The sequence below is a fragment of the Mesocricetus auratus genome, unplaced genomic scaffold (assembly GCF_017639785.1).
Source record: "Mesocricetus auratus isolate SY011 unplaced genomic scaffold, BCM_Maur_2.0 Super-Scaffold_100054, whole genome shotgun sequence".
NCBI lineage: Eukaryota > Metazoa > Chordata > Mammalia > Rodentia > Cricetidae > Mesocricetus > Mesocricetus auratus.
The window spans coordinates 1,126,992-1,149,101 of NW_024429231.1; the positions used below are offsets into that span (position 1 = coordinate 1,126,992).

The following is a 22,110-nucleotide window of genomic DNA, read 5'->3' on the forward strand; positions in this document are numbered from 1 at the left end:
GATGAGCTACAACTAAATGCCTTCAAACAGACAGTCCCAACCCTGTGCCCATCGGGAGAAGGCTGAGAGGTGAGGGAATCCACGGGAAGAGAAAGGAGGTGTCTTATTTTTATGTTGCTATGATAAAACCTCACTCAGTCCCAGAGATCCAGGCCCCGGCCCTCTTTCCTCAGACTCAGGGGTCCACACCTCAGTCCTCCTCCTTTAGACCGAGGCCCAGGCCCTGCCCTCCTCCCTCTGAGCCATTGGTGCAGACCTAAGGCACCCTCCGGCAGGCTCAGGGAAGCCCCGCGGTTGCTCACGAGCGTCCTTGCTCGGCCCCGCCCATCACAGAGCACATCCGCCTCTAACCGCACCACTCCGGGGCTTCCTCTGAGTCTGTCAGTCAGTGCGTGTCCCGCCTCCCGCGCTGCAGCTGCCACGGCGGTTGGGTAGGCCCTAGAAGCGCAACCCAGCTTCCGGAGCCGAGCCTTGCTCCCCTGCCGCGCTGGCCAGTCCGTGGCTTCCGGTTCTGGCCCCGCCTACTCTCGGGGGCCTTTCTCGCCCCGCCCATCCTTGTGGGGCTGCCTCAGAACTGCCTGACGAGAATGACGGAAGAGCTGTGCGGGTATGTCCTTTATCCCTTTTATTCCTCTTTGGAGACAACACTATCTCGTCTCCTGACCAGGGATACTCTAGCGGCAGCGGACGCTTATTCTTTCTTCCGTCTCCAACGCGTGATTCCCAACAAAGGCTCCATTGTAGGCTGCCTCAGGGCGGAGCCTGCGGAGCGCCGGGGGCGGGGCGTGCGGGCTCAGTGGGCGGGACTGGCAGGCGGCGCGCGCTATAAAGTGGGACTCGCGGCTCCGGCGCGCGCTTGAGGAGCGCGGCCGGGAGGTCCTCGCCTTCGCGGTGAGTTTTCTCGTGCTTGGCCCGGGCGCCATGCGGTGTGCGGTGCTGCCCTGGGAAGGGCGAGTCCGGAGGTATCGTGGCCCGGCCGCGGGCTCGCGTGTCGCGTGGATGGGCTCAAGGGCGCTGCTTGGGGCCGCGGGCGCGCTCGGGTTGAAACCGGGGTGTCCCGTGAAGGGACGGATGCGGGCGCTTTCGGGGACAATGCCTCACGCCAGGGGTGTGGAGCTGGGGATGCCGGGACGGGCCTTCCTTTGTCTGTGCCTTAGCCGGGCTACGCCATTTCTGCTGCTCTCGTCGCGGGTCCTGTCCGCCATCTTACCCGTTTTTAGGTGGCAGGGAGGGGGGTGTGTGTCATAGGATTTTCCTCCCAGTGACAGCCCCGTGCTACCTGCAGGTTCTCTCCGTAGGAAGTCTCTACCACTGCCCCTACCTCCGTGTGGGATTTTGGCATTTTTGTGCAACCTAGAACACATGAGGGCTGGAGGAGGATGGGGTGTAGGGGCAGACACAAGATACGGAGTTACCGAGGCGGAAGTGAGTCCACGTGGAGGACTGGAGTGCTTCGGAGCCGCAGGTAGGAGTAGACAGGAGAAAGGAAGTCAGGCCTTTTTTCCCGCCCGCGAGAACACCGATGCAGTGTTGGACCTGATGGTACAAGCATGTCATCCCAGCTACCCGAATTTTGAAAGTAAATCACGTATTTCACCCAAGGTATCTTAACCACACGTTCGCCTCTAAAACTGCGTTTTTCTGCCTCCTGGTCAATGCTATTCTTACACTTAATTAGACTCTTCCTCCTGGGACCCTGCTGTTCTCTTTGTGTTCATTGTGAGGTCATCTCCCAGGTATCTTCCACAGGGTGGTTCAAATCTGGCTGAGTAAGGCCCCTGTTTATCTCACATTTTAGTGTGTTTTTTTTTAATGTGTGTGGTGATTTTGTTTTTTTCCATAGAACAACCCCTTAGTTCCTCCCGCCAGGTTCTTCAGAGGGATTTGTGTCTTTACAGGTTTTGCTTTTCAAGGTTACTAGCAGATACAGCCAAGACAGGGAGCGCCAGAGTCCTCTTCATGCCGTGGGTCCATAGGAAATCTCTATGGACCTGTGTCACTGGGGAAGTTGGAGCATCTAGTGGATTTTGTGTTTATAGCTTGGCCACCATCCCTGAAGGCAAGTAGCCTTGACACTGCAGAAGGCCTGAGGCTCCCATGATGTTTAGCACTGGGCTCCGATCATCTGTGAGGACACGGTGCACCTCCAGGACCTTTGACACCTGGGGGTCTGAGGGGCTCTGGTTTAGGTGTCCTGCATCCGTGACCTGTCCCCACACATACACCCTCACCAAGTCCTTCCTGTATTACAGGTGTGTCTTGAAGACAAGTCACCGTCTACCATCATCTCTTTGTGGTGAGAACCTTTATTTCCTGATCACCTACAATAGTGTACCTTCCTCTTAGGCAACCTTCCATAATTTGGGATTTGATGGGAACTCTCACTCATGAGGCCAGTCAGCTAGTTGGTAGAGATTCCAGCCCTGCTGCTCATAACTGGTCAGTAAGCCATCTCACTTAAATCCAGGTGCTAGATGTACCATATATATTGAGGGCTGGTAAGGTGCAGAAGGGCCTGATCTTCAAACTCAGTTGAGGGGAATTTTTTTTAAGAACCTTGAATTAACATAGGAGTCATTATTGAAATAATAAGTTTTATCAGAAGACAAGAATGTGTTATCTGGGGAGCGGGGACAAGTTTTCAGCTCTAGGAGAATCTCTCCTTGTTTCTTGGGTGTTGGGGACAGGGAGAACAATGGCTGTATTGCTCCCTTGAGATATTTTGTATCTGACTATACTGGGCTTGGGCTAGTAAGGAGGTCCTGCATATCACTGAACACATGGAGTCTCTATGGGCAAAGATAATGAGAACTGAACAAGAGAGAGAAAATACAGCTGGATAGGGATACCTGGTGCCTGTAGTCTATGTCCAAACCCCACTAAGTCAGAATAGAGCAGGCAGGACAGAAATGTGTCTATTGTTCACCCCAGAACCATATGGGACTTAAAAACACCTTAGCTGGATGGTAGGTGGCACACGCCTTCAATTCTAGTACTCGGGAGGCAGAAGCAGCTGGATCTCTTTGAGTTCGAGGACAGCCTGGTTTACAGAGCTGTTACACAGAGAAACCCTGTCTCAAAAAAATAAAATAACAGCCAAAACAAAAATAGCACCTGAAAATGGGAGTCACAGGGGCTAAATTTTTCTTTCTTAATTATGTGACTGCATCTTTGGACAGCTCATTTCTGCACAAAATTGATACTTGTGGTTGCTAAATAACTGTGAGCACTTGTGTGAGTACTTGAGGCATAACAGTAGGATGACCATGAGTTCAAGGCCAGCCTGGGCTACATAGCAAGACTGTTGGGTGGAGAAGGAAAATGAGTTCACCAAATCCTGCCAGGATCCTAGCAATAGGCAGGTGTCGTTTCTCCCCCACAGAATGCTCTGGCAAAGTCAGTTCCCAAGTTGCAGTGTGCAGCAGTGATGCTGGCCAAGCTCAGGCAGGTTGAAGAGTTAGTTGTGGGAGAACAGGCCTGGAGGAAGGGCAGAAGCCATTGAGGCACATGCTCACTATATCCTGGGAGGTCCAAACAGGCCTGGAGCTGAGCCACGAGACCAGGACCAGCCTCTACATTTTGACCCACATTCCCAAGGACGAAGCAGTCTTAGTCTCTTTGCAGCAGGGGCAGGGTGGGCAGTGAGGGGTAATTGTGGCACCTGCCTATAATCCCAGCATTCCACGTGGCTGAGGCCCTGAGTTCACATCCATCCTGGGCTACATATAGAAATAAAGTAAGATGAGGTATGGAAGTGTGTCTGTAATCCTCTACTTTGGGAGGTAGAGGCATGAAGAAGTGTTGCAGACCCTAAGGCGGACTGCTTTCTCAGACACTGTCAGTCATTTTCTTGCCTGAACTTGTGGGCACTGGACTACATTATTATCCCTCTTGGGAAAACAAGTAGCTCTGGGACCTAAGAGGGGGAGGGTGTTGATACTACCAGGACCCCTGTGATGTCCAGCACTGGGCTCTGACCACCGTGAGGACATGGTGCCCCTCAGGGACCTTTGACACCTGGGGGTCTGAGGGGTCCTGGCCACAATGGGAGTGGATGGAGAAGTTGTGCTCTTCATGCGTCTCAGCAGCCTCTTTCCCCTTCCCTCCTGCCAACAGACAGACAGTTCCTTCAGACCGCAGGCTCCCCCCCCCAGGTAAGCAGAAGGGTTGCCTAAGGTGGGGTAAAGGTCTAAATAGTGCTCGTACAGACAGCTCAGTTTAGACTTGGTGCTTGTGTGGTGAGAAATCCTGTCGGTGTGTGCTTGGGGGACCCCTGTGATGTCCAGCACTGGGCTCTGATCACCCTGAGGACACAGAGCTCCCCAGGACCTTTGACACCTGGGGTTCTGAGGGGTCCTTACTACAAGGAGGGTGAATGGGTTATCATGGTCTTTCTGGGCCTTACCAACCTCTTTCCCCTCTCCTTCCCTCCTACAGGCGGTTTCGGCAGACAGCCTGCTTCCCTCCAGGTAAGAACAGAAGGGCTGTCTGGGGTGGGGGTACAGGTCTGAACTCCCTTCAGACATAGGAGTGGGTGAAGAAGTTGGACCAGGTTGCCATGAGGCATCCTATCATACTGTTCTTGGTAACCCCCATGATGCACAGCACTGGGCTCTGACCACCGTGGTGACATGTTGCTTGCCCCCGGGACCTTTGACATCCGGGGGTCTGAGGGGTTTCCATTCTAGGTGACGCTAGGTGGGAGCATGGCCCTTTGTCACCTACTAGATGCCCTATGTCTTCTTGCAGCCTCTGTATCAGCCTTGCTTCTAGCCCTCTTGTCCTTGCTTTGAGGCTGTAGGGCCATGGCGGAGAGAGTGCTGGTACCCACTCAGATGGGCCGGGGGGACCGCTACTACACGTACACGGAGCTGTTGGCTATCTCACGGCGTTTCAAGCAAAACCCCAATGAGCTCATGGTCACCTGGATCCTGCGGGTGTATGACCAGGGAGGCCCTGCCCTGTCCCTGAATTCCGGGGAGCTGGGGCTTCTGGGTGACCTCACCCACGATGCCATCTTTAACTACCGATGCAAAGCCCTGCGGGGGGGTGGCTGCCAGACACTGTTGAGCTGGCTGCTGCAGGCCTGGCGCCAGCGCTGGGAATCCTCCCTGCATTTTGAGGCCACTGAGCTGCCCTTTAGGCCTTGGACCACCATGGAGGAAGGCATTCAGCTGGTGCGGGAGCTGGGTATGATTGAGTGGATCTACCTTGACCCAGAGGGGCCTGTGGACCTGGCCCCAGAGGATGTGGCCTTCACTCAGGGCCTGCAGCGCCGCCTGCTCACAGCGGCGCCCTCTGAGCTGCGGCTCTCGCTGGTCAGCCTGCTGGTGCGTGGCATGACGGTACTGGAGGCTGTGATGGAGATCCAGACCATTGCTGATGTGGGCCTGCTTTGGCGCCAGAGCCAGCCAGGCCGCACCAAGCTTATGCTGGGCCCCAATCCAACTCGAAAGGACCTCCTAAGCTGGCTGCTCAGCCACGGCGTGCCCCGGGAGCAGGTGGACAGGCAGCCCACCAAGGTGCTCCTGGAACTGTACATCAAGGAAGCCAAGCGCAGTCGTGGTCACCCCAGCTATGGGCTGGCTGAGGAGCAGCCCCCGCCACCTCCCTACTCCGACCAGGCCTGTGGGGAAGAGCCACCCGTGAGGCATGACTAGACCTGGACTGGCTTCAAGAGCACACTTGTACCCCAGGGTTGAAGGCGGGGAGATGATTGCACAGAGGCTGCCTGCAACCTAGGCCACTGGGAAACAGCTTGGCAAACACTTTCCCCACATGTCTGTCCCTCTAGCACTTAGTGCCAAGTCCCCAGCCACACGGCCCATGTGAGCCACAAGTGGCCATCTGCTGTGAATCTAGGGTGCTTAATGGCCCTCTAGTTAGACCCTTGAGTTGGAGCATAAGGCCATGCTGAGTGGCCACATCAGGGTCCCCACCCCTCTGCTTCCACGTGGGCCCCAAAGCACTACATACAGGCCATCTTGAATTTTTTACTTTTTCAATGCAACACTTACATAGACTTTAGTATAGGTCACACTTCCATGGACCTTTACTGGGTGTTTGACACTTTAGGGCCAGTCTCCCTATTTTAAAGGTTTAACATTGTAAACTTTTCTAATGCAGCATTTTTACTTTATATTTTATTTTGAGCTTATGTGACACTTTGGTTTTGGGGAGGGGAGAGCCCCCTTTTGTAAAGACTTTGCTTTGGAGATCCTGTCCCCGGTTTCTTTTAGCCATGCCCTTCCCTTTTGAAGCACCTTCCAGCTGGGTCTGGTGTCCCTGGCTGCACACATGGCCCCTGGCCAGTGTGGATCTGGATTTAATGGAGGGGCGAGATGGGCAGCCCTGGACCTTCCGCCTTCGAGAGTTCCTATTAAATGGCTGGTTCATTACCCTCTGTGGGGCGTGCTGTTTGACTTGGTCCCGGCGTGGGTAGAATCGGGGTGATGAGCTGGCTCCCGGGCAGGTGAGGCACAGGCGTACTTGCCCACCTCTGGCCTGTTTCCAGAGGATGCTCCAGCGGTCTGGTAAGGAAAGTGGGCTGGTGGGAGCCAGTCACAGCCACAGGCTGGCCTTGGCCCCTACCTTGCATCCTGCATTTGGTTTGAGTTTGGTTTGGTTCTTGTGAACCAGACCCTCTAGCTCAGGCTATCCTGGGATTCCAAGGTATGCTCCATAGCTTCCTCTTGATCTTGGGTCTTACAACTCCCCCAGATAGGATCCTGGCCACCTCTCAAGACAGGGAACCCCCATTGACTGCAGTGTCAGCTGGAGGTTCTGGGGAGTGATGGGTACACAGACAGTGGGGTTTCTGGGGTGGCAGTCCTGGGTACAGGCTCATCGTCAGGGACTTCCCTCTCCATGGAGAGGTTAGGATAGTGGTGAGAGGGTGACTTCCAGGAGGCACTGGCCACCGTCAATACCCTGGGTACTGTGTGACCAGAGCAGCCAGTCCCATCTGGCTGCCACCAGCAAGAAGTAATTGCTGGGGGTAGAGTTGGGCTCTCACCTGCACACCTGCTTATTGTGCCACACCTGTATGTGTAGTGCCTGACTGCAGACATTGAGTATGCTCAACTCCTGGGGCCCACCCAGCCTTCATCCCCACACGCGCGAGCATAGTAAGTGACAAGTCAGAGTAGCAGGTGAGCACACGTGTTGGGATCCAGTGTCAGCTGAGAGGGTGCTTTGTGTCTATCCATCCCCCTCATACGGCCCCTCCCAGGGCCCTCAGGCAGCTGGGCCTCCAGGCCAACAGGCCGAGCCCCAGGCTCAGCACAGCCAGCACAGCCACAGCTCCAGCCAGCAGGGGCACCGTGGCTGCAGGAAGAACATGGGGGTTGTGAATCCCGGGTCTTGGGAACTCCCCACTCCCGCCCCTGTGCAGAGGGCTGTCACCTGGGGGACTAGTAGGTTCATAGGAGCCGTGGCAGGGGGCCCCATGAGCCGGAGGCCTGGCTGGAGCAGTCAGCTGCTGGAAGCGCCCAAGCGGACAGGGAGCTGGGCACCCAGGGACCCTGAGTGGCAGGGGCGGGCGGGACGTGTCATTTCGGTAGATGAGAGAGATGGTGACATTCCTGAAGGTGGAAAGGACAGTAGCATCGCCCATTCCCCGCCTCCTAAAAGTCCACCCCACCCAATGCCAAGCCATCACCCATCCTCACTCTCCGTCTTCCTCCTCGGGTTCCCTGGAGCTCCCCCGGAATTCAAAGGCCATGCAGGCAGCATAAGGTGGGGTGTTGCCATCGTAGAGGCCCAGGGCCCCCTGGAGGGCCAGCAGGGTGCTGTCATGCTGCAGATAATTCCATCCAGGGCAGATGAATTAGGACCCCAGAATGCTCCTAGCATCTACCGTGTTCCCCCTTAGAAATACCCCAGACCACTCCCGTCCACACGATGGGCATTCGATGATTGTCCAGACAAGCAGAGTATGCCTGGGCGGCCACTCAACACTCAGTCCTTGCAGGGAGACTGAAGTCTTGCTCCTCTGACCCCCTCCCCGGTCTTTCCTGTGTTTCTAGTGATGCAGTCCCGTTAGTCCTGTAGGAGATGAGAGTGACCCAGGCAGTGGACCACCCATGGAGCAGCAATGCCTGCCTTTCCCAGGGACTTACAGCCGAGTACATGACCATCTTGAGGGGCAGCCCCAGGCGCTGGGCCCGGGAGAAATTGCTGAGAATGGCATCCAGCAGAATCCCTGAGTGACAGGAGCAGAGTGCTGATATGTCTCCTCCCCACCTGAAGAACAGCTCCCCCACCCATGGGCCCACACCTCACCCCCTGTCAGCTGGGCCTTTTCTGCTGCTCTGGGTGGCCCCACATGCGCCCTGATGTCCAGAGCTGAAATCTGTGACAGAGTCCTCAGGACGTCTGGGGAGGCCCAGGATGGGAGGGCAAGGCCATGGGCACGCTGCGGAGAGAAAAGGAGAGGGGGAGTCCCCAGTCACCCCCTCATTTGTTTTGTTGTGGATAATGTGTGTGTGATGCGCACGTGTCTGTGTAGGTTAGCGGTTACCTGCAGGTGTTCCCCAGGCCTGGCCCACCTAGTTGGAGAGTCTCACTGGCCTGGAACTCACCACGTAAGCCAGGCTGGCTAGCCTCCTGTGAGCTGCAGCTTCCAGCTTTTTCATGTAGGTGTTGGCAGTCCAAACTCCTCATGCTTGTCCACTAGGGTTTTATTGACAGCCAACCCTCCAGACCCTGAGCCTCATTCAAACCCCTTAAAGATGAGCTCGCCTCGGTGTGGGCCAGACCAGAGTCCTTACCAAGCACTTTGGGGCCAGAGCTGCCTTGGAATCAGGCATTTGGGATCCTAGAAAGATCCAATGGATGTAATATGCTATGTACCAGGAAAGGGGGTGTCATATGCTGTCACCACCTACCAGCCTGTCACTGTCCCCACCATGCAAATGGAGAAACCAGAGTACACAGGGCTAAGTCACTAATGGACAGGCCAAGTGTAAATTTGAAATGTCCCCTGGAGAGGAGAGGCGATGAGGACTTACCTGGCAGATCAATGTGTCCAGAACTTTCCACGCTCTGCGGAGTGGCTCTCCAACCAGTGACAGCCCAGTGAAGTTGCCCAGGCGGGTCAGGAAGTCCTGAGTGGAGATGCAGGGCTGCGTGAGCCCTGCCTGACCAGTCCTTGCTTGGCACCCAGCACCACCAGCCCACTGCAGCGACTCACCGTCCAGCCCTCCAGGGCCTCCTGGTAGTCAGCTGCCTCTGTGGACTCCCGCAGAAGCTCGTGGTAGCGGGGACAGCTGCGCATGGGGAACCTCAGCAACTGGGGGAGACGGAGGCTTAGGGAAGACAGCAGCAAGTCTGGGGGCTCACAGTTGGCCATGGGGCTAGGATCTCTGGCCTCTCCCAGTTTCCCCTGTACCCAGCTATGTTGCGTAGGGTGGCAGCTAACCCCTCCGGACAGTTCCATCAGGGACAGTCTGAAGTGGGTTCCCCTGGATGGAAGCTGCCTCTACCCCTCTCCAGCTCAGTGCTACACTTTGTCTCCATCCCTTCTTGTGTGTGTGTGGTGCTGGTTATGGAGCCCAGGACCTTGGACAAGCTAGGCATTCCCTCTACTCCTCAACCACACCCCAGCCCCTCACTGGGGGATTCTAGGCAGGAGCTTCACCACTGAGCCACACTCCCAGCCCCTCACTGGGGGATTCTAAGCTGCAGGGGGAGAGGGGATTGCCCACCACTGACCTCATCCTGAGTCCTCTTGTTAATCTTGTTAAACGTTTCATTTTGAGAAAGTCTCACTAAGGTTCCCAGAATGACCTTGAACTCTAGACCCTTGTGTTTTTCCCATCAGATCCAGCCCCCTGACCTTGTCCTCAGACACAGGCACTGTGTGCACTGGAATGGGCTTCCAGTCGGCCTCAGGACTTCCAGGGGCAGCCTCGGGGAACAGCCCAGCCAGGTTGGCCTGTGCGCTCTCCAGTGTCCGGTCAAAGTCTGTGCTGCGGATGTACACCTGGGGTTGATGAGGGCAGCAGAGGGGTGGGCAGGCCCGGGGTCAGCCGTGTCCCAGTCACAAGCTTCAGACTCAGTTTGGGGTGGGTTAGGTTACAGGTCAGGCACTGAAGGCGAGGTCAAGTGTCAGGGACAGGTCGGAGGGTGATGTGTTGGACTGCAGGGATCTCCTGGTGTTGAGAGTTGAAGGTCAAATCAAGGGGGTCAGAAGTAAAAGGTCACGATGGAGAAGGTGGGAGTTCAGTCCTCAGGGGTCAGGGCCAGGAGGACTCAGCCCAAGGGTGTCAGCACAAAAGGACAGTCAGATCTCATGAGGGCAGAGACCCGGGCTGGAGGTTGGCAGTGGGGGTGCTGCTCAGCGATGGAGGGCTTGCCAAGCATGTGTAGGCCCACATCCCTTAGAGACACCCCACCCCCTAAGAACATCAGGATCAAAGGTCAGAAAGTCAGGACTAAGGTTGAAGTCGGGTCAGTGGTCAGACTGTCATAGTTTGGGAAGTCATAAGTCAGAGCCCAGTGTGGATTCTCTGCTCACTCAGAAGCCCGTGGGAGTGTAGATCAAGTTGATAGAGACCAAAGACAAGAGGTGAAGGCCAAAGGGGCGCTGGGGTCAAAGGTTAGCCAAGCACCTCTTCACGCCGGTACTCAGGACTCAGGAATGCCTTGTAACGCCTCCTCAGAAATCGGCCGAGCTCCAGCTGCTGACGGATCCCCTCCTGGGGACAGAGGCAGCCTCAGCAGACCCTCTCCACCTGTCCCCCAGCCCTCTCCCTCACCCCCTCTCCCTCCTCACCTTGGTCAACTGGCCCAGGCCTCGAGGCCACAAGGTAGAGGCAGCTTCCTTGTGTGGGTCTGTGGGGTAGGAGGCCAGTGGGGCCCGGTCGCCATGGCGAAACACCTGGGGATGTTGGAGAACCAGGTCAGGGCTGATCTGGGAGGTAGAGAGAGGGTCAGGTGGGATGGGAGGCTTCGCACCAGAGCCACAAACAGCAGGGGCCCCTCCAGCAGGGCCTGAGGTGTCGGCAACAGCAGCAGCAGCAGCAGCAGGGGGCCAGCGGTGTGGCCCTGAGACCCGGGTTCGGCCATTTCCTCAGAGCAGACGCTGAGCTCAGCCTCCGTCTGTGCTGTGGCCTCACCTGCTCATTAGCTTCCGACTCAGCCCCCTGCAAGCAGCGCAGGCCCCAGCATGCTCCCCAGGCTGCTGAGGCCTGGGATTAACGCAGTTCATCTTCACAGACCCCCCAGGAGATAGCCATTTGGCCACCAGCATCCCTGTTGTGCTGATGGGGAAACTGAGGCACGACAGGACCACTGACTTGCCTGAGGAAGCATTTAGGGAGTGGCTAAGCTAAGAGGTAGTTACAGGGAACCCCACCCCCGCTTCCCCTTGTTTCCTGTTCCTTTTCTAAAATGTCAAGTCACCTTCCTGGACTTCTTGAAGATCACTTTCTTAACATACCATGTACAACTGGTTAAAACAAACAGGGCTGAGGCGGGAGATCAGTGCTATAAGAATATAATATATTTATGTTCTGAGGGGACAGAAAGCATGGCAGGCTTCCAGGGGAGAAGAGAGCTTCCTTTTTTTCTTTCACTTCCTTTTATCCTCACCTGTGCTAAAGCTCCCTATCTCCACCCTTATGGGCGGAGTTTTGTGGGCTCACCCCTACACAGGGCTCTGTAGCCAGGAGTCAGGCAGATGTGTGTGGGATAGTTTGGAGTTACTGTAGTTCTGTGTGTCTGCCTCACAGAACGAATCAGGTGAGTTCAAAGTGCATTAAGACTTAAGAGACCCTGTTTGCAGAAAGGAGCTGGTAGGTTGTGTTTATGAGCACACAACAAATGACCCTAGAGCTTTAGTAACTTGCGTGTGTGCAGGCGTGTGTGCGTGGGGGGGGGAGCCAGATGCCAGCTGTCTGTCAAACACGCTCTACCTTTTAGACACCTGGAGCTTGCTCATTCGGGCTAGACCAAGCTCTAGAAATCCTCCTGTCTCAGCCTCACAAACTGTGGAATCACAGTTATAAGCCATCCGGCCAAGATCTTTAACATGGGTACTGGGGAGCCGAACCCAGTACCTCATGATTGTGGGACCAATGGTCCACCTCCCCAGCCCCAAGCGCAGTATCTTAAGGCAGTTGTTTTTGCTCATGGGTCAGGAATTGGGAGGAATTAGCTGTTTAAGTTTTGAGATTTTTTTTTTTGAGACGGTGGTTTGAGACAGGGTCTTACTATGTAATTCTGGCTGTCCTAAAACTCACTGCATAGACCAGGCTGGCCTCAAACTCACAGATCTCTGCCTCTCAAGTACTGAGATTAAAGGCGTGCATCACTACAGCAGGCCATGATTTTATGTATTTTTATTTTATATGCTTGTATGTATGTGCGTGCAGTGCCCACAGAACGAGAAGAGGGCGCGGGATCCTCTGGAACTGGAGTTACAGATAAGCTACCGGATGAGTTCTGGAACCCAGGCTCCCAGGAAAGCAGTCAAAACAGCAGCTGGGTCCTGCTTGGTACTGCTGTCATTTGAGCACATGCGGAACAAGTGCTGTATCTCTGAGCTACAGCTTTAGCCACAACACCTGCTTAAAACGTTTGAATGTGGTAGACAGAATTGCCTCCCATTGCCCAGGCTAGCCTCCCATTGCCCAGGCTAGCCTTGAACTCATTCTGTAGCCTAGGCTGGCTCCAACTCGCAACACTCCAACTTCAACTTCCCAAATGCTCAGATGACAGGTGTGTGCTACCAGGCTCCAAAAGTCCTATCAATCCCAGCTGGGCACGGTGGTATTTGCCTTTATTCCCAGGACTCAGGGGACAGAGACTAGGTGGATCTCTGAGCTCAAGGTCAGCCTGGTGTGTGTAGCAAGCTAATCCCAAAGCAAAACAGGAGACAACCATAGGTGACCCAGCCAAGGGAACGATGTGGAGTGGTGACCAAGTTCTGTCCCCAGAAATGTCGGCACACTCTGCCTCCCGTGCTGCTATAATGATTGGCCCCCAACCCACAATCCCCAGCTGCCCGGGAGGCGCCAGCTCCACAGTTGGTGTGACTGGAAATCACGGTGTCCTCAAGTCGAGCATCCGCCACCAGCTGTGAGGGAGAGCCTCATCCCTGCCTTTCCCACCTCTTGGAGCTGTGTCCCAGGACTCCCATTTTCTTGTTTTGGTTTTTTTAAACTTAATTTAAATTTTTTTCATTTTACATTCTAATCCCAGTTCCCCCTCCCTCCCCTTCTCATTCCATTCCTCAGAGGGAAGGCCTCCCTTGGGGAGTCACCAAAGTCTGGCATACCAAACGGAGACAGGACCAAGCCATTCCCCCGAATTAGGCTGGGCAAGGTATCCCCCCATAGGCAATGGGCTCCAGAAAGCCAGCTCATGCACTGGGGATAAAACCTGGTCCCACTGCCAAGGGCCTACCAAAAGATCAAGCCACATAACCACATAACCATCGCCCACATTCAGAAGGCCTAGTTTGGTTCCGTGCAGGTTCCCCACGTGTCAATTCTTGGAGTTAACCAGTATCTTGGGTCAACTGTCTCTGATTTTTCCCATCATGCTCTTGACACCCCTCCACACTGTTCATATGATCAGTGAACTCCAGGAGCTCAGCCCAGTGCTTGGCTGTGGATCACTGGATGTAGATTGTATGATGGGAGTTTGGGTGGTCATTAATCTGTTTACAGGGCAAGGCCAGTTCAGGCATCCGCTCCACTATTGCTAGGAGTCTTAGCTGGGATCATCCTTGTGGATTCCTAGTTTCCCTTGCGTGAGGTTTCTCCCTACCCCATAATGGCTCCCTCTGTCATGATACCTTTCATTGCTGTCCCTCTGTCATGATACCTTTCATTGCTGTCCCTCTGTCATGATACCTTTCATTGCTCTCCCTCTGTCATGATACCTTTCATTGCTGTCCCTCTGTCAACTTGGCCATCTGGATCCCTATATTCCCAGCTCCACCCCCTCCCTTCTAACCCCTCTCAGTTTACTCAGGAGATGTTAACTATTCCCCTTCCAGGAGTCCAGTTTCAAAGACAGGCACATTCCTTCACCTTTGGATTCTATGGTCTGGTGTCCCCTGCTTCTCTGTGTGTGTGTGTGTGTGCTTATTCTTTTTCTTTATCGTTATAATTGAAAATAAGTTACACTTGTGGGGTGGGGGCATGCACATGCCATAGCACATATGCAGAAGTCACCGGAGGATTTGTCAGTTCTGTTCTACCAGTGAGTTCTGGGAATTGAACTCAGATCATCAGGCTTGTCAACAGACTACCCACTGATCCATTTCAACAGCCCTTAATTTTTTATTTTCTTCATTGGTTTATTCACTTAGTAACAGGGTCTTATGTACCTCAGGCTACCCTTGAACTCTATATACTATGTAGCTGCATTGGTTTATTCACTTAGTAACAGGGTCTTATGTACCTCAGGCTACCCTTGAACTCTATATACTATGTAGCTGAAGGTGACTCTGAACTCCAATCCAGACCGAAAGAGCAACAGTGGACCCAAGAAATTACTCCATCTGAGTCCAGCATGGTGAACCAGTTGGTGCACTGGGGTCACTCACAGGATTGTGACTCAAAAGCAGCTGTAGCACCAGAGAGTCCCGCAGAGGAAGGATGCGTGGAAGCCATGTCAATGGAGTCCTCTGTGCACCTCTCAGGAAACCCCACTTAAATGTGTCCTCCCTCCAGAAACCACCTACTGTTTATATGACTTGTGAGCCCAGAAAAATGTCTTGAGTTTTGTGAGCCTTGAGCCTTTTCCCCACCGTGGCCTAGAGAAACATCTGCACCACAAACATAAGTTCTCTTCTGTGTGCAGAAGCCAGAGGTCAATGTCAGAAGTCAGAGGTCAATGCCAAATGTCTTCCTTAATTGCTTTTCTCCTGTTCCGATGGTTCTTGCTGAACCTGGGGCTCTCTTATTTGCTGGCAAGCCCCAAGGATCCTCCTGTCCCCACCTCCCCAGGGTTAAGGTGACAGGCACACGAGCCACACCTGGCTTCCTATGGGAGTGCTAGGGAGTCAAACCGGGTCCTTGTGCTTATGTGATAAGCCGAGGTGTGCTCAGACATCTTTAAGTGACTCGCTGAGGCCATCCCGCTAACAGGCGCCAGAGCTGGGATTCAAACCCACACAGACACTCACTCCAGGAGACTTCCCACCCTTCCCTCCTCAGTGTCCAGGCTGGGGCATCACCACAAAGGTGGAAGTGAAGGCAGTCAGCACGCACACATGAGCGTGCGCGCGCGCACACACACACACGCACACACACACACACACACACACACACACACACACACGGTACCTCTCGTAGCCTCTAGTCATTCTAAACGTATAGAGGACAGAAAGAGTTAGGAACCTACGAAGAGCACTGGGCGGTCAGAGTCACAGTGCCTTGCTGTCCCTGTGGTCCAGACGTCAGAATCTGCCATGGTCACCAGGCTTCACACCATTATGATGCTCCTGCCATCCTCCCAAACTGGGGACCAAATTCTAGTCTAACTCCTGACTTTGGTCCCCACTTTTGCATCTGGCAGATGGGATGCAGCTTTGCCTGGTCCGTTAGACCGGTCTCCACACCTCAGGCATTCTCCTGCCTCAAGACACCAGAGCCGATCTGTTCCTCCCCTGCTCCCAATTCTCCATGACTCCCCAGCATATTCCAGAGACCTCCGTGTGGAGCTCCAGTTCTGAACTCTCCATCCCGCAGGCCCCGATGCTGGACTTAGACACCATGTGTGGCATTCCACTCCTACATCTCCCTCTCCCAACCCCCAGTGTGAACGTCTCTTCTACCCAAAATGCCCTTTCCTGGTCACCATGGTCACCATTCTGGTCTCCCCGACAACCCCCTCCCATTCTTGAGGCCGCTTTCCTGTCTGACTCTGAGGCCTGAGGGAGGGAGGTCGAGCCGCTGTGTGGCTAGGACCCATGGCCATGAACTTGCAGGAAGTGAGGACAGGTGAAGGATCTGGGGCAGGGGTGGGGACAGGGAGGGGAGGGAGCTGACCCTGACCTCCTCCCCCAGAATGTGACCTTGGCCATGGCCGTGTTCACCATCCTCGCTTCCATCTACTTCTTCCACAAGGTGAGGGGGAGACCGAGCGCGGGAGGGTCTGTGTAGCCTTTGCTTCACTGAGTCGCTGTGTGTCTCCATCACCTTTCTGTCCGCTCTAGGCTCAGCAGTGAGGAAGCACAACAGGTCCCCAGCCCACCAGCCTGGCCCCTGCTCTGCTGCCATGGCTCTGGCCTCTGAGATCTAATAAATGAACAGCATCAGACCAAGGCTTCCTGCTGCCCACAGCCCTGCTCCCACAGCCCTGCTTCCCACAGCCCTGCTCCCCACAGCCCTGCTCCCCACAGCCCTGCTCCCACAGCCCTGCTCCCACAGCCCTGCTCCCACAGCCGCCCTGCTCCCAAACAGCCCTGCTCCCACAGCCCTGCTCCCACAGCCCTGCTCCCACAGCCCTGCTCCCACAGTCCTGCTCCTCCAGGTCCACGGATTGCACAATCAGCCAAAATCTCAGAACAAGAAGAAAAGTAGAGACCTCGTCCCTAGATCTGAGGGAGGAGGCTTGGGCCCTGTCCCTCCGAGTCTGAGGGAGGAGACTGGGCCCTGGACCACTGAGTCTGAGGGAGGAGACTGGGCCCTGGACCTCCGAGTCTGAGGGAGGAGACTGGGCCCTGGACCTCCGAGTCTGAGGGAGGAGACTGGGCCCTGTCCCTCCGGGTCTGAGGGAGGAGGCTGGGCCCTGGACCTCTGAGTCTAGGGAGGAGTGCTGGAGCTTGGATCCCTGGGTCCCTGGGTCTGAGGGAGGAGTGCTGGAGCTTGGATCCCTGGGTCCCTGGGTCTGAGGGAGTTTTGGAAACTGAGGCAGGAGTGACAGTGACTTGTGCTCTCTAGTTGGAGGATCAGGGTCCAGTGTCTGATCTGGGTTTTGAGGAATGAGTAGGAGTCTGTAAGGGCACATGGGTATCCGAAAGGCATTTCAGCTGATGCTGGAGCACGAAGATGACTTCCAGGCTCCAATTCTCCACCTGGCACCAAGCAACTTGTTCAGGACTTAAGGCTTGTCACTTCTCTCTGAGCACTCCTGCCAGCCGAGGTGAAAACTGCTTAACAGAAGGCCACACTAAGGATTGCTGGAGGTCAAATGCTGAGCGGACATGACTGTGTGTAATTCCTTTCTTTGTTATTTTAAGGAATGCTGACACTTCCCCTCTTTTCTTGTCTTAGCAAACTCCTATTCAACGGTTATCCTCTATGATCAAACCCCTTTCTTATAGAAGTGCCCAGAACCTCAAATAGGGGATCTGCCAGGCAGCACTCAGGCACCTTCCTGCCACTTCTCCAGCCTCCCCAGCGGAATGCCATGAGGAACACCTCTGTCCAAGTGACCTCTGAACAAGGTATGCACTGGCTCTTCAGGATAAGGCTAGAAATTTCCAATCATGAACAGATATGTGACTCTGTTTAGCTCAGGTCCGTGCTATTTTAGTGACTTACAAGCACTGAGGCCAAGCCAAACTGGCAAGCAGGCCCTCTGCTGAATAGAGCCTGGAACAGCACCTTCTGTCCTAGAATACAAGGGCTCTCGTTAGCAGAATCAGAAATAGCCGCATGGTGGCGATGTCGGATTATCTTCCCAGAGTCTAAGTGGCCATGGAGTTGGAGTTTTAATTTGTGGAGCAGACTGGCCCTCCCGCCTGGACTCGCTCCTAGACTCTTCCCAAGCCTCCACCTCCTGCTGTCAGCAGAGTGGCCTCTCTCCAACCCGAGACCACCCTGACCCTCTCTCCTCTCAGGGCCCCCCCAGGCCTCTCTGCTATATCCTTAGTCCCATAGCTCAACCCAGTAATACGGTTACCCCATGACTGTCCACCTGCGGGCCCACAGCTGAGGCGAGCTTCGGAACATCTATTTCGCAAACACTGAGAGCATTCCTTCCTGCCTCCCCTCCTCACTCCCCAGGTGGGCTTGGCTGCTTAACCGCATAACCAAGTCAACCTTTGTGTCACCCACATCCTCCTGGCTCCAGCGCTTGACCGTTTATGAGGTCTCTGTGTCCTCAGAGGGCTATCAACTTAGCATTTCCTCAGCCGCAGTCTATCCAGGGCGGATGGATACATCTCAGGCCGGCGCTGTGGTGATCCACTGAGCTGGGGGGGGGGGGGTGACGACATCGGACTCCGCTCTGAAAGCTCCCCAGGGTGCTATGAATGGACAGTTGGGATTCTGAGGCTGCTCACTATTGGGAAGATGCTGAGCGCTTCGCAGAAATTCTTTCAGAGACCTCTACTCAGAGATGGAACTTTTTAAAATGTTCACTGTTTATTTTTAAAAATAAATACTTGCTATGTGTCAGAATTGCATTATGTGCTTTAAAGATTATAATTTAATTAATCAATTATTATTTCTGAGTCCAATTAGCTGGAACTCACTCAGAACAGACTGGCCTCAAAGTCATAGAGCTCTGCCTGTCCCTACTGGAATAACAGGGCGAGCCACCACCCTTGGCTTTTATTTTTAAATTACATGTATATGGTGGTGGTGGTGGTGGTGGTGGTGGTGGTGGTGGTGGTGGTGTGTGTGTGTGTGTCCATGGAGGCCAGAAGAGGGTGTCAGATCCCCTGGAGCTGGATTAGCATGCTGCAGACTGCCAGACACGGGTCCTGGGAAACAAACTAACCCAGTTCCTCTGCAAAAGCAGCAGGTGCCTTAACACTGAGCATCTCCAGCCTGAGAGTCAGTGGGAAACAGTTGGAATTAAGATTTTAGGGCTGAAGAGATGGCTCAGTAGTTAAGAGCAAAGGCCTGGGTGGAATTTTCAGCAAACATACCGCAGGCAACTTGCAATCCTCTGTGACCTCATTTTCAGGGATCTGACACCTCTGTGGGCACTGCACACACGTAATATACAAGAAATAATGCAGACAAAACACACACACACACACACACACATATATATAGGTTGGGCATTGGTGGCACATGCCTTTATTCCCAGCACTCAGGAGGCAGAGACAGGCAGATCTCTGTGAGTTCGAGGCCAGCCTGGTCTACAGAGTGAGTTCCAGGACAACCTCCAAAACAATGCAGAGAAACCCTGTCTTGAAAAAACGAAAACCAAAAGCCAAAACACACACACACACACACACACACACACACACACACACACACACACACACACACACACTATGTTAAAAAGTGTATCTCTAACAAAAAAGAAAGAAAACCTAGGGGCAAGGCCATGGCTTAGCCGGTTAAAAGTATTTGCTCAGCGGGTGTTGGTGGTGCACGCCTTTAATCCCAGCACTCGGGAGGCAGAGGCAGGCGGATCTCTGTGAGTTCCAGGCCAGGCTGGACCGACAGCCTCCAAAACAATACAGAGAAACCCTGTCTCGTAAAAACCAAAAAAAAAAAAAAAAAAAAAAAGTATTTGCTCGATAGAGTGGGGGCCTGAGTCTGACATGCCAGCTCGAGGCTGGAACCTAGCAGTTTTGTGCCAGGATGGAAGGCACACAGGAGAATCCCTGGGAACCCCAAGGACAGCTACTCTGGTTTACACAGTGCCAAGTGACACAAAGACACCTAAGTCTCTGTTTCATTGCTGTGACAAGACTGACTGAAGCAGCTCATAAAATAAAGCATTTAATCAGGAGCTTGCGTGTCGCTTCACAGGGTTGGTCCGTGTCCATCATGACAGGGAGTGTAGTGACACATAGGTAGGCATGGGCTGGGGAGGTAGAGAGAGCTGACCCTCCCTGCCCTCAGGCTCCCCAGGCTGCTCTGCCTGTCCTTAGCCCCATAACTCAACACCATGGCTTTCCACCTGCTGTGCCCCACAGGTATTTTACAAGTCCCCACTAATCCCCAGACAGAGAGGCAGCAGGGAGGGGCGAGGGGGAGGGAGGGGAGAGAGAGAGAGAGAGAGAGAGAGAGAGAGAGAGAGAGAGAGAGAGAGAGAGAGAGAGAGAGAGAGAGAGAGAGAGAGAGAGAGAGACTGGGCCCGGTGTGGGCTTTTGAAACCTCAAAACCCACCCCAAGTGATACACTTCCTCCAACAAGACCATGCCACCTCCTCCTCCTCCTCCTCTTCCTCTTCCTCTTCCTCCTCCCCCTCTCCCTCCTCCTCCTCCTCCTCCTCCTCCTCTTCCTCCTCCTCTGAATCCTTCTCAAATACTGCCACTCCCTGGTGACTAACACTCAAATCTATGAGCCTGTGGGGCATTCTCATCCAGACCACCACAGCAGCCTGTCTGGAGGTGAAAGGTAGGTTGCCCTCAGGTTGCCCTCTGACCTCAAACATGCATGCCGCATGCAGACAGGCAGTTTCACACGAATGCACACCCATCATAAACACATACAGAATAAGATTTTAAAATGCATTTATTATTTTTACTATGTGTCTGCACATGAGTTCAGTGCCCATGGAGAGAGAAGGGGACATCGACCCCCTTCCCCCCCCCCCAGCTAAGTTACAAGTGGTTGTGAGTTGCCAGGTCCTCTGGAAGAGCAGCGGATGCTCTTAATTTCTGAACCATCTCTCCAGCCCCAGACAAGATTCTGAAATACAGAAATGCCTGGGGGAGGGGCTTGCACACCCGGGTATTAGAGAAATATCTGGGGGAGGGGCTTGCACACCCAGGTATTAGAGAAGTGCCTGGGGGAGGGGCTTGCACACCTGGGTATTAGAGAAATATCTGGGGGAGGGGCTTGCAACCTAGGTATTAGAGAAATGTCTGGGGGAGGGGCTTGCACACCCAGGTATTAGAGAAATACCTGGGGGAGGGGCTTGCACACCTGGATATGGGCTTCTCAAGACAGAATCACCCCTAAGTGTCTGGTCACATATTTAACTTTATTTTTTGGAAGTTTCTGACATTACTTATTTTTTCCCTTTTCTTGCAAAACCATGACAAGACATCTTCCTGGGTTCATCAGCAAAGATTACAGCTGTCAGGATGAAACCATAGTCCACAGGGGACCTAGGAGATGCTTCAATTTGCACACCAAGTTTATAGTTTTGTTTGTGAGATCCCCAGAAAATTGTTCTTAAAATTCTTTAAAGTTTGCAGTTGACAGCTTTGAAAGAAGCATGGCCGCAGATACAAGGTTCACTGCTATTTTAATCTTCGTATTGAAAATAGCTCTGTGGAGAAGGAATACGGGTTTTCATAGGCAGTCATCAGAACAAATAGGTTTCGGTGTTTTCATTTTGGTTTTTTGCTTGTTTTTGGATGGGAAGAAGGTGGCCTGTGTGCCACAGCACTCACATAGAGGTCAAAGGACAACTTGTAGGAGTCGGTTTTCTCCTTCCACGGTGTGGCCCTGGGTATTGAACCCAGCTTATCTGGCTTGGCGATACCTTTCTTTACCCACTGAGCTATCATGCTGGCCTACATGTGCTAGAATTCTTGACTCTTGGCTGGTGACTCAGCGAGACTCTACTTAAATTTCCCCCTTTCTATCCTGCCTCACTGACAGTGTCCAAGGCTCAGGACAGTCAAATGTGTAAGCTGGTCATCCCGGCGCCAGAAGGGGCCCTGAGGCAGACGGACCATTATGTGTTTGAGGCCAGCCAGGGCTACAGAATGGGATCCTGTCCTTAAAAACAAACAACAAAACCTAGAGTTAGGTGCAGTTCACCTTTGGTGCTTGAGAAGTGGCATGGGAGGAGAGCATTTTCTAGAATCCCCCAGTGAATTGGTGCGTGGATCACTGGTAGAGCCCCCGCCCAGAGTCCCCCAGTGAGGGGTGGCAGGGCGGTTCCCTAGCATGTTTAAAGCCCTGGGTTCCATCCCCAAAGGGGAGGTGTAGTTACAAGGGACTTGGGAATTTCAAAATCCCAGAAGACAAGATAGTTAACACCTGACCAGAAAGCAGCCCCTCCAGAGGTCCAGAGCTGGCGGGTCTCTCTCCGGACCAGGTTTGTGCCAAATGTGTGGACTGTCCCAGCACTGGTACTGGGCTTTGGGCCTCAGGGACTTCTCAGCCCTGGGCCAGCAGGGGTGGCTGGTGACCAGGACACTCTTCCTGTGTTCATGGCTACCTCACACCTGTTGTCTCCCGGTCTGCCTGCCTGCCCCCTCTCCCTGTTCTTCCTACACCAGCT

The 22,110-nt window shown here is 53.9% G+C and overlaps 2 protein-coding genes and 4 non-coding genes across 24 annotated transcripts; 5 read left to right on the forward strand and 1 right to left on the reverse strand.

The window, feature by feature from the left end:
• Positions 1-774: 774 nt before the first annotated feature.
• LOC101838366 (Friend virus susceptibility protein 1) lies at positions 775-18,362 on the forward strand. Of its 17 annotated transcripts, none has more exons than XR_005873315.1 (8): positions 775-891; positions 2,253-2,296; positions 4,117-4,154; positions 4,438-4,469; positions 16,026-16,085; positions 16,175-17,170; positions 17,285-17,407; positions 17,970-18,362. XR_005873315.1 is itself a non-coding variant. In XM_040736042.1 (6 exons), the coding sequence occupies exons 2-6, from the start codon at positions 1,380-1,382 to the stop codon at positions 5,658-5,660; spliced, it is 1,059 nt and encodes a 352-aa protein (XP_040591976.1). In that variant the 5' UTR covers positions 794-891; positions 1,286-1,379; the 3' UTR covers positions 5,661-6,403. The 17 variants fall into 17 exon arrangements, 9 of the variants coding, with proteins under 9 accessions (XP_012979730.1, XP_040591980.1, XP_040591981.1 ...); XR_005873319.1 differs by lacking the exon at positions 775-891 and adding an exon at positions 898-1,602 and having other exon boundaries at positions 16,175-17,174; positions 17,648-18,362; XR_005873318.1 differs by lacking the exon at positions 775-891 and adding an exon at positions 898-1,602 and having other exon boundaries at positions 16,175-17,174.
• On the forward strand, positions 2,090-2,181 carry LOC121136225. The gene has a single exon (XR_005873365.1). It is a non-coding gene; the product is annotated as a small nucleolar RNA SNORD88 (small nucleolar RNA).
• LOC121136223 lies at positions 3,946-4,036 on the forward strand. Its single transcript, XR_005873363.1, has one exon. It is a non-coding gene; the product is annotated as a small nucleolar RNA SNORD88 (small nucleolar RNA).
• On the forward strand, positions 4,268-4,357 carry LOC121136224. The gene has a single exon (XR_005873364.1). It is a non-coding gene; the product is annotated as a small nucleolar RNA SNORD88 (small nucleolar RNA).
• Positions 4,587-4,679, forward strand: LOC121136226. The gene has a single exon (XR_005873366.1). It is a non-coding gene; the product is annotated as a small nucleolar RNA SNORD88 (small nucleolar RNA).
• Acp4 (acid phosphatase 4) lies at positions 5,985-15,777 on the reverse strand. Of its 3 annotated transcripts, none has more exons than XM_040736039.1 (11): positions 15,361-15,435; positions 10,778-10,882; positions 10,614-10,700; positions 9,839-9,985; positions 9,194-9,292; positions 9,012-9,107; positions 8,284-8,416; positions 8,121-8,203; positions 7,671-7,798; positions 7,405-7,583; positions 5,985-6,530 (listed from the first exon to the last, which is right to left on the reverse strand). In XM_040736039.1, the coding sequence occupies exons 1-11, from the start codon at positions 15,427-15,429 to the stop codon at positions 6,118-6,120; spliced, it is 1,539 nt and encodes a 512-aa protein (XP_040591973.1). In that variant the 5' UTR covers positions 15,430-15,435; the 3' UTR covers positions 5,985-6,117. The 3 variants fall into 3 exon arrangements, with proteins under 3 accessions (XP_040591973.1, XP_040591974.1, XP_040591975.1); XM_040736040.1 differs by lacking the exons at positions 5,985-6,530; positions 15,361-15,435 and adding exons at positions 7,146-7,326; positions 15,668-15,777; XM_040736041.1 differs by lacking the exons at positions 5,985-6,530; positions 15,361-15,435 and adding exons at positions 7,146-7,326; positions 10,960-11,292.
• Positions 18,363-22,110: the final 3,748 nt, after the last annotated feature.

Bases quoted from the DNA above. Each gene is read 5' to 3' on its own strand.
- LOC101838366 (XM_040736042.1), top strand. From the start codon at position 1,380: ATGGGGTGTAGGGGCAGACACAAGATACGGAGTTACCGAGGCGGAAGT. The intron at 2,297-4,116 runs GTGAGAACCTTT...TCCTGCCAACAG, and splicing joins TCTACCATCATCTCTTTGTG to ACAGACAGTTCCTTCAGACC. The intron at 4,155-4,437 runs GTAAGCAGAAGG...TCCCTCCTACAG, and splicing joins CCGCAGGCTCCCCCCCCCAG to GCGGTTTCGGCAGACAGCCT.
- Acp4 (XM_040736039.1), bottom strand. From the start codon at position 15,429: ATGGCAGATTCTGACGTCTGGACCACAGGGACAGCAAGGCACTGTGAC. The intron at 10,883-15,360 runs GTAGGTTCCTAA...CAACATCCCCAG, and splicing joins CTGACCGCCCAGTGCTCTTC to GTGTTTCGCCATGGCGACCG. The intron at 10,701-10,777 runs GTGAGGAGGGAG...CTCTGTCCCCAG, and splicing joins GCCTGGGCCAGTTGACCAAG to GAGGGGATCCGTCAGCAGCT.